At 40.2% G+C, this 11,267-nt stretch overlaps 1 protein-coding gene across 1 annotated transcript; it reads left to right on the forward strand.

Annotated features, from left to right (window-relative positions):
- Positions 1–4,595: 4,595 nt before the first annotated feature.
- Positions 4,596–10,935, forward strand: LOC139730066 (kelch-like protein 4). Its single transcript, XM_071640977.1, has 2 exons — positions 4,596–4,823; positions 8,870–10,935. The coding sequence occupies exon 2, from the start codon at positions 8,883–8,885 to the stop codon at positions 10,302–10,304; it is 1,422 nt and encodes a 473-aa protein (XP_071497078.1). The 5' UTR covers positions 4,596–4,823; positions 8,870–8,882; the 3' UTR covers positions 10,305–10,935.
- The last annotated feature ends 332 nt before the right edge of the window (positions 10,936–11,267 follow it).

The raw sequence follows: 11,267 nt of genomic DNA on the forward strand, positions 1-11,267 counted from the left end.
TTTATAGTCTGGGTGCCAGCTAGGCTGAACCTTGTTTTTAATGTCCAACCGATGTTTTTGACGGTTTTACCCTATTTCGAAGGAGTGGACTTCGAATCTGGATGATGTAACTCTTGCATCCTTAAGGGTTTTGAGATATTCCAAACTGACTGCCGAAATTGGCTGTCAAACTCTGATACCCCTATATCATAAAAATAGTGTACAACTGGACACCAAAATGAAGTTTTTGCCGAACGTTCAATGTGCTGAATCCTAATCTGAATAACGCAACTTTTGAATTTTTGATGATTTAGATTTTCATATAATTGTCAAGATGCACATAGAAGTCATTCCACTTTGCCTCCTAAAAAAGGGGGCCTCGGTGAACTTCCACATTTTTTCTTCTACAGGGCTTCAGTGTTGGAAAGTTTCCTTTCATATCACAATAGGATATACTCTTTCTCGTTCTCTGTCTTGCATTTCCTCTTGTCAGTGCACAAAATATGCTAGATAAACTGCATCATAATGATTACCTCGAAACGTTTACCCACTTGAAAACATAATTCATGTTCATTAACGGAAAGTCCCAGCAAACAAAAAACATTTTCATTATTAAAGTTCGCTTATACGTCTTCGTCTTATACTAAACGTTCACCATTTTTTTTTTAGGTCCGCAACGTCATCGTCAGTAATAAACGTCTACAAAAACGTTTTTATTAGGTCTTACACGTCTTCGTCTTTAACGATAATAAATCTAAAAAAAAAAAGTTTTATTACGTCCTCTATGTCTTCGTCATTAGTTTGCATATCATGAATATTCATGCAACAACATCCATGCCTCGCGGCGACACTTAGGAATTATTCGTGGCGGAGGCATATTCAATAAGCAAATATAGTCGATATCTGTCTATTATGTTAGCGTTTAAATCGAATCCTCAGATTGCTCATATGCCATGCAAGAAAGGTGGCGGCATCCAATCCTGATCATCAATATAAAGCACGTATTGATAATCATTACGCATATGTAAAATTCTTTAATTGTGCAATATATGTAACAGAAAACTGTCTAAATGATATTACAGCCATGGCATGTGCCATGTGGAACCTCATCTCTTAAACCTCGATCCTTGGTTGTAAAACGCAGTATACACGCGGGAATAACAATCTCTATACCAATATGGAGAATCACAAAACGAAAAGTAAGTGCACACTTTGTCTATATGTCCTACCTCCGTTGCCATGTATACATAAAGCAGGCTTTGACAATGTCCAGTTTAGACCTGCTAGGCCCACAACAACGCCTCCATGGTTTCCCAAGCGAGATCGCATCCACAGCAATTAAACAACTTGATCATGTATGATTTATACGTACCAGCTCTGCTGCCCTGAATCCTGACAAACTGCTGTTTATACTGATTTACAGCGAAAATGATACAAAGACATCAGATACTAAGAAGTACTTTGTACCGTACATGCAATCAGCAATGAGGGCACGAAGCGTTTCATGTCTACATTGCAGTGGATATAGCCAATTAATATAATACACATGCACGCTTGCGATCTAGAGATCGGCTGGTCTGTTTAATTTTTTTTTTTTTCTCTCTCTCTCTCTCTTTATTCATCCGGGGAAAACCAAAGCGCCAACGCACACACATCCATACTCGCACACACACCCATACACGCACACAAACTGTTGGTTGCTATCAAAATCGAAGCCAAGAGAATTAATGGTGCACGTCCGAAAACGCATATCACGGGCGGATCCAGGAATTCCGAAAAGGGGGGAGGGGACAATATTTCTGGTGCTACTTCCGGGTTTCATCTCATTTTTTATTTCTTTTATTTTTAATAACAAATAAAGATGGGGCGCGCGCCACGGTGCGCCCCCTCTGGATCCGCCACTGCACATGCATTCGTTTAATATTACAAAATGCATGAGCTAGGTTCAAGTGTGCGAGTATACTCTTAGGAGGTTCTGCACAGTATATGAAGAAGAAGAAGAAGAAGAAGAAGAGAGAGGGGCTTAGTTGCACGAGTACAGTACAATGTAGGCCCTACTAGTAATTATTGTTGAAACACCTTTCAGTTTCTGCAGATGCTCAACAGAATAGACGGGTTTGTCATGTATTCACATTTTATTCATGTTTTGTTTACAAAATCTGCCCTTCATCCATCTCTAAGCTTGCTGAAGGCTTGCCCGACCTAGCAATCCACTAAATGAAATCCTGCGTACTGGACTTCACCGGAGGGGGGAGGTGAATGAAATGATTCGTTAACTGTGGGGAAAGAAACATAAATGAATAGTATAGGTCTACAGTGTACATCAGAGACAGATCTATTCCTCAGGTGACTTCATTCGTGTGTTTGATCTCGGAGGATTCAGTCAGAAAGTTGCAATATTAATGCCAAAAGTGTTCTACTTTTTCATATATCAAACAAAATACCGGTAAAATTCCATCTAATTATAAAGCATAAAAAGCAAACCCTTAATCCCGTCCAGAAATATCCATGTGCAACTATAGGTGTATGTGTAGGCTATTGTGAAAGTATTTGAAATCGTACCTTCCTGCAAACCGATTTTATAGCTTTTCCGAGTAATTCCAACGAACAAAAGTAGCTGATAAATTCATGGCATTATATCTTCTCGTTGTTATCAATTTAGTGGCGTTCTTAGATTATGTCAGATTCATGTCAACTTTTTATTCGCGCACCCCCGTGTCTTTGCCATGATGTACCACTCATAAAGTTCCTTAGTAGGGGATGGCGATCTGGGCAATGCTTTACTTCATTAATAAAACAAAACAATATCTTGCTTAGAGAGTGACTGGTCAGTAATGCAATGAGACATCAATTCACTTGTCTTCCTATCTGTGGTGCAAGATATACACAGTTTGTGATACATGAACTAATTTGAGTGGTGGCATCGAACATGACACCAAAGCGAGCAGAGTATGTTTATACGACTCCATGATCTCTCGAACCTCCCGTGTTAAACCAGAGTCCCACTGAAACGTTCGACAGGGTGTGGTATCCCATGCAGGATTTTCTTGCAAACTCTCAGATCTCGTATGTATCGGCCTACGCGTCCTTCAACCTGATAATGCACATCATTAGGCTGTAAATATAACATGTTAATATTAGGGGACTGCTGTCCAGCAATTTTCAGCATTATTTTAATATGTGTTGGTCTTATAACAAAATTCTACACTGACTAAAGCAAGATTGCCGTCTTACCATTTTGTACACGTTCTCCATCATCATGATGATATAATTATGACCATTAGGCCCCTAATGATTCTTCAGATCATATCACATATCTGTTACAGGAGTATAGAGGACTGGTCCTGTAGTATTCCGGTCTCAACATAATAAGATTAACTTTAACTCGCGTTGCTTTATGAGTTGAGGGCAAAGATTCTGAATTTCTCCCCGCTCCAATGCCTATATATCTAATAAAATTATAAAATTATTAATTGAAGAAGCTTCAACAACTAGGAGGCAATCTGTTCCTGTCGGCAACTACCTACTCTCTGGCTGAAAAACGTACCTCGCAGTTCCTCTATACTACCGTGAGCATTCGAAAAACATGTCACCAGAAATTCTCAACCTTACATCGAGCAACTCATAAACGGTAATCATATCACTCCTTCGTCTCCTGTAGTATAATGAGTGGAGATTGAGTTTTTCTAAGTGTTGTGAGTTATGAAGAATATGGATTGAGTTAAGGAATCATGCGAGTAGCTCTTCTCTGCACTCTTTACCAACTTTGTTAGAGTCCATTTCATATTTGAAATGCCGTAAAATGTTGCCATACTCCAGATGAGGTCGAACCAGTGATACAAACAAGATGGGAAGTATCTGTCGTCATTTGTGAGAAAGTTCTGTGTATAACCCCAATTGTAATTATTTGATTTGCCTTCTGAACAGCTGCTGAATTTACATGTTGGTGGAAATTAACTTCACAAAAGCACAATAGACATTGTCATTTTGTCCGCATCGTCATCACGTTTTGTTCTTACCTTCTTTATTTGGTATATAAATTTTGACGAGCGAACGCAGCGAGCGAGCCGAAAATTTTTGTATTTCAGCTGACAGAACATGGAATTCCTGTGTGAACACAATAAACATTGTCATTTTGTCTGCGTCATCATCATGTTTTGTTTTTATCTTGTTTGATTTGGTTTTCTGCCCCCCCCCCCCACCATTCTCCCTCCCCCCCCCCCCCCTTCCGGGCGATTTTTTATTTATTTTTGTTGTTGTTGTTGTTCTTCTTCTTCTTCTTCTTCTTTTTTCTTTTTTCTTCTTCTTCCTCTTCGTTTTTTTTTATTTTTTTATTTTTTTCTTCTTTTTTTTTTGTTTTTTACGCCCCCAGGGAGTGGCGCCCGGGGCACGTTCCCCCTTGCCCCCCCCCCCCCCCCCCCCCCGATACGCCACTGATGAAAATAGCGCAGATTGATCTTGATACGCAGTGGGAAACCCCGTCAATTATAGTTACTGTACATGATAAACGCTGTGCCAGACAGTGGGGGAATTCCAAAGCGGGAAACATGCCGTGGGGAAAACCAGTGAATTTACATACTGTTCATACTGAACACATAGCATAGAGTGCACGGGAATCTGAAATGCTTGAGTAGTGCAGATGACATGAATGCACCCTCCGAATGCTATCTAGTTTTTACTGTGACTGTTATAGTACTATAGGCTAATATTGTGTTACTGTTGCTGTAGACCACATGCACGTATACGATCGTTGGAAATTAATAGAGAAAGGACGTCAGAATTTACAGAAGAAAAATATCACATGGCATGAGCAGACGAGGACGCTTTACGACGAACTAAAATAGGTAAGTGTGGCAAGACTACCTTGTATCCTGTATTTAAATACCGGTACTCGCCTAGCAAAGCTACCAAGTCTCACGCATTCTGAGTGAGACTCAAGCATTTAGGGGTCGTCTCATGGCACCCATTTTTCTCACGCATCGGGCAAAGTCTGCGATTTGGGCCCATAATAAGGAGCATAGCTCAGAGGATTAAAGTGATAGTTACAACTGAAGGTATATTTTCCTTTTGTTTTTCAAAATAGGTAAAAAATAGTCACTTAAGTATGCACCTGATCGCACCATTAAGAGCTAAAAACTGAAAAAGCTCCCTACCGTGGGAGGCCACGGGAGGGGGGGGGGACCACTCCCACACCCTCGCTTGCGCGCACCTTCGCTCGCCCAGATGCCGAGTCATGAAAAGCTCACTCATAATTTTTTTTTTTAAACTTGGCATCCCTGGCCTAGTGTTGCATGATAGACTGCCTATCGCACTATAGGCCCTAACCCGACACTTATGAAAATCGTTTTGCATGCAAGACGAACGAGGGGTCTAGGGCAATTACCCCCTGGGCAATTACCCCGGGCCCTTCCCCTGGCCCTAATCCTAATCCTAATCCTGAACCTAATCCTAACCCTAACCAAAACTCCTAACCCTAAACCTAACCCAAACCCTAATCTTTACTCTAACCTTACCACTAACCAGTATTTAGCCGGAGGGTAAATGCCCTCTCTGGGGGTAATTGCCCGGTGGGGGTAATTGCCCGGATTCGCGAACGAGAGTTGGATTATTGAAGTGAAGATGAGCTTGCCAGTGCAGAGAATTATGGAAGGAGTGAGTGAGACATCGACTTAGGATTGAGTGAATGCAGCACACGCCCCCTGGTGGTAGTTCTGTATCATGCGCGTCCGTGATTATTCGGAAATGGGTTAGACCCTAAGGCTATAATTTAGGGGCTCAATGTGGGGGGAAATCCCGAAAAATAGTTGAAATGGAGGGTCTTACATGATTTTTTCACCGAGATTTTTCAGTTAGTGGTGGGGTTCTGAATCTTCCCCCAACAATCCTGATATAGTACCCCAAAAAGGGTTAGTTACCTCCCCCCCCCCTTGAAAAAAAAATTACAAAGATATAAAAATATTTCAAAACTCACCAAAAAATATATCTTTACGATATTTTGTATTTAAAAAATATACTAAAAATATGAGAAAAATACCTTAAAATATATTTTTGATTTTTTTTTTCATACAGTTTTGGAACATCGAATACTGTATGAAAAAAAAATATATTCTTTTTTGAATATTTTTTGTGACGTCATGCTGCTACAGCAAAAAAAAATACAGTAAAAATATGTTTTCTAGCTATTTTCATGCCTATATGATTTGGGGCTACAAAAATACGGCAAAAAATATATTTTTCAATTATATTTGTTTTACATGTTCGAGTTTGGACAGAATAAATGACAATTTTCTTGATTTGTATTGATGTTTAAACATATCCCAGAACACATAATAGAATGTAGGCCTACATACTGTACAACATGTATATATGAAGACATAACCAATGTCCAAACTAATCTTTCACAGTCATAATCCTACAGCTAGTCTTAGAGCCTTTAACCTACAGATATATCTATACTCTATACCTAGTTGGTACTAGAAACATCACAATCACTTATACACTGTATAGGGCCATTTAGTTACAATGTTTTAATATGTGGTTACACATACGCACACACACACAAGAGCACATAGATACCTGGTCTACGTATACTCAGTTTGCTAGTAAAAATGTCAACTGACTTCAGTTTGTACCAACTGAATTCACTTTTACCACAATTTTACATGTTTTAATGTTTTGCTTATTATTTTGTTTGTCGATAAATAAAGCTGAAAAAATACTAAAAAAATATCAATCGCATTTCAAATTTGACAAAAATACCCCCAAATATCCTATTTTAGAGTATTTTTTGAAAAATATGAATAAAATATGCTATTTTTAGAGTATTTTTCAAAATAATCCAAAAAATATTCAGTTTGAAAAAAAAATACTGAAAAAGTGTCTGAAAAATATGTGAAAAAAAAATATTTTTTTCAGTTGGAAAAAAAAAAAACGACGGGCACCTCCTCCCCCCCCCCCCCATGAAAATTGTGAAAATAGGGGTAGCATTTGTTGGCCCGATTCTCCTGAATTTCAATGTGCTTACGTACTGCATACAGGTCCTACATATCAGCTAGGTTTTGCTGGCCGCATTTTTACAGGGAAGTACATCACCTTCTCTTGCATAGACCTAGCCAAGCATGATGAGAAAGTCAGTATAGACATTAATATAGCCGTGCAATTGAGCTGAAATTGCAGACACTCTTCACCTCTGAACTTTAACCTTCATTGAATTAGGGGTAATCTTGCCAGTGATCGTGGTGATAGCTAGGGGTCACAATCCTGACCCACTTCAATTCCTAAAAGGAGGCCGGGTATCTTCTCTAAGAATCAAGAACAAGCACCATGTGTATGCTTGACTGCCTGAGTGATGTCTGTGTGTGTGTGTGTGTGTGTGTGTGTGTGCGTGCGTGGGGGTGGGGGCGGGGCGGGCGGAGGGGATTGATGCAGCAATAGTGAGAGGACATTTGCTCCTGCGACAATTGCTCCAGTGTTTCTCCAAGCACTTAGGGTCAGGATTGTGATGGGGCTTCAGGTTTACGGTGAGGATATAGGGTTAGGGTTATCAGGGTCAGGATTGTGATGGGGCTTCAGGTTTACGGTGAGGATATAGGGTTAGGGTTATGTTTGTGGGTAGAATACTAGTATTTGTTTGGCTGAGCATGCAGATTTTCACGGAATCAATTGTTGCAGGAGCAATATTAGTAAAGCACATCAGTGAAGATTGAGGACAATATGACATTTCATTCAAAATTAATGTTTTCTGTTTTTTGTTGGTTTTTTTTAATGTGCACTGCATCACTGAATGTACTAGTATGTGCAATGTTAAAATGTTCGCATGTGTGCTAATCTGGGGTAATGGTTCCCTTGAGCTACCATTTTTTAGAGTCATTTCTAGAGAGAAGTCGATGCCAAATACATGTATTAACATACACTGATAGTGTATGTTTTGTGAGTGAAGAGAACAGAATGTCAATCACGAAGAAATTATTCCATTATCATGACATGTCTGGAACCAAATTAATAGTAATACTTCTGCAACTCCTAAACTCATCTTATAAGATCATAATCACTCTGCAGTGCATATAAAATAAAATCCAACTTTGGAGGGCTACTACACTGCATATTTCATAACTGTCAGATACGGAGAGTGCAATGTTGTGAAGAAAGGAGATAACTTTTAAATTTCCTCTTTCCATTTATACGTTATTATGTTGACAGATATCATGCATTTATAACTGAGCACATGAACTTTAAAGACAACAATGACAAATTGCAAATTTTTCCCCCAACTTTGAGTGTTATCATTATCTCACTGAATCATAATTGAGATACTGTAAATGGAAATGATCAAACTAAGAGGCCATGCAGGTTGCACGACTGCAGGCTTGTGTTTAGGATTGTTGTTTTTTTCTCACATTTTATATATGGTCCGTAACCTTCAACATGGACATGTTGTCGATAACTTGGTCACTCTCACAAAAGCTAACCCACTGTCCATTTTCACTCTTCATATTCAAGACATGATTTGTCACTGCTAGCTATGTGTTGAATATGAACAGAGAAAAGTGGACTATGTAGGTTGGCCTTTATGGGAGTGACAAAGTTATCAGACAGGTGACAATGTTCAAGGTTATGGACCATAAAATGTTAGAAGAAACCCTAAACACAAACTTGTATTTGTACAGGATGGCCTATTTGACCACTTTCATTGGCAGATCTCATCCATTCAGTCAGACATTGATTGTTCCTTTTCTGTGACGCTGAAACTTTGAAAGAGTGTAATTTGTCATTGCTGTCTTTAAAGTTCATGTGCTCAGTCATACATGAGGTTATTTTTTTCTGTATTCATAAACTTTCCCACCTAAAAATCACCCTCTTATCCAATTAATCAATGATATTTTACACACAGGTATTCCTGCAAGATGGCTCAGGAGGCATCGTACTCTTGCCAAGGGGCACTTTCTCAAAAGCTGAAGGTATATCTGAAGAATACCGAACTATCAGACATCTCTGTCAAAGTCGGATTAAGACAGTATCCCGCTCATCGCTTGGTCCTCGGTGCAGCAAGTGGAACCCTTGCAAAGATGATGGAGGAGAATCCTGGAAAGATTCTCCAGTTGAAAGCAGAAGCCACGGAGAGTGAGATTGAGGTCTTTGAGCGGATGTTGGGCTACATGTACACTGGCGAGATTACGTTTTCAGGAGAGAACATCCGTTTGATGATTGGTTGGGCTCACCAACTAGCTATGCAGGAATTGAGCAAAATAGCACAGGATTGGTTGTTTGAGTCCTTTCATGGTGACAGTATGGTGGGCGTCATCAAGTTGCTGAGGGGATCAGATGAAGGCTGTTTCAAGACTATGAAGGATCGATGCATCCAAACCTTGGCTCAGTACTTTGAGTACATACCCGAGACCTCATGGCTTGGACTCTCAGCGGACGAGGTTCTGGCCATCATAGAGAGGAGTGACCTTGTTGTGGCAGATGAAGAAACCGTCATCAAGAAGGTGGATACCTGGCTCCTGGGGCATGAACACACTGAAGGCATCAAGGAGTTGTACGGGAAGATGGCCAGTAAGATACGACTTCCATTGGTGGGGGCTTCCAAGCTGGTCTCTCTGACGAAGACCTCACCACTAGTCCAATTTGTTGATAGAGAGCACCCGCATCTGCTGTCTAAGGCATATAAGTTCCGCGCTCTCTGCTCCGAGATGGGTTATTATGAGGATCCAACAGGACAGGGAGACTGCTTCCCACTGGGCAAGGAAGATGCTCAACCGAGACTATACCTCAATGCATCATTTACCCAGCAAAGACATAGTCATCATTCCAGAGGATCTCAAGACCAGAAATTTCAGTCGATTTCCGTAGATTCTCGGACAGAGGTAAGTTGTAGCATCCAGATGAAGAATGGGTCATGGATGCACACATCCTCAGAGATGACTGTGAGGTTGGAGTCCCAAAAGTTAGGTGATATTGAGGTATGGCATGCAAAGTACAATATATTGCAGGACGATCTATACAATGAGGAGTACCGGTACTATGAATCCCCCAGAGCAAGAATACAACACAAGGGAAAATACTACAGAATAGCCATTGTGACGACAAGTAGCGACAAGGATGCTGAATTTTACCTACCAGACAACCCAGTTGTGACAGTGTACCAGGGTTCCTCCCAGGAGGTGTCAAACTTGGAGGAAGTGTCAAATCGCCGCTTTGGAGAATCCCGTCATGTCATCACTGTACGCACTCCACCCATCTTTGCTGGGAAGAAGCCCGCAAGAATCAAGGCAATGAGTTGTATTTACATAACGAATAAAGATGATGACATACATGAAGGATGACATGGAATGGGAATAATTTTAATGAAGTTTCAAGAATAGCGCCACCCTTTGCCTGATTCTATTTTGACATGTTGCTCGCGTTTGTGTTTTTCGCCATTTCTGCCAGAGACCCATGTGAGGTATGTATGTATTTTGTATGAAGCTAGCAAAGATTAGGCAAGTTTGTGTGATGCACACGTTACAATTATCAAATCCAAATTTTCTATGCAAAGTTCTTTTTTGTGTGTGTGGAAAAATATTGCATGCACTCCAACAAGTAGGCCCTGCATTGTAACCTTATATACCCAGCAAACACCGTCATACATTGAAAATGCATCTGTATACTACTTTTTAATCAGAAAAAAAAGAGAAAAGAAAAGGCAAGTTTGCCTTAATTCCTCAAATGGCATTGTATATAAAGAAACTGTATCTGAAGTCTCAGCATGTTGGCTAAAATCATTTTTACTTTTTCACTTGAATGATTAAAGTGTGAGAGACAGTGTTTCAGCTTTAGCATGTTTCTTTTGTTTTAACGATGTCACATGACGCAAATCTCTCGTTTGAAGAGGATACACCCCCGTAAATAATGCCAATGTATATCTTGGCAATCAATGACTTAAAAACCAAAGATATAAAACACCTGTTTCTTGACCCTGGCCTAATCTAATCTAGGGGGGGGGGGGCACCGCGAGAGGAGGAGATTGTTTTGGTTTTGGCATGGGCTATGTAGCTCCATGGTGCGTGTGTGTGTGTACGTGTGTGTGTGTGAGTGTAGACATTCAGCGTATGCAGACAGAGCATGCCTGTACTGCAGCCCACCTCCCCAACTCATCCACGGCTTGTACTTTATCCCCAACAGTGAGCATTTTTTGTGCTTCCTTACAAAATTAGCAATGCATACTAAATATTAAGTAGTCAGTCTAGGAAAAGAACGAGAAGACTCCAAAGGCACTGTGTCACTTCACTGCATTACAGACGGTCAGT

Source organism: Diadema antillarum, unplaced genomic scaffold (genome assembly GCF_040938485.1).
Source record: "Diadema antillarum isolate AM-2024a unplaced genomic scaffold, OU_Dant_1.0 seq00000288_RagTag, whole genome shotgun sequence".
Taxonomy (NCBI): domain Eukaryota; kingdom Metazoa; phylum Echinodermata; class Echinoidea; order Diadematoida; family Diadematidae; genus Diadema; species Diadema antillarum.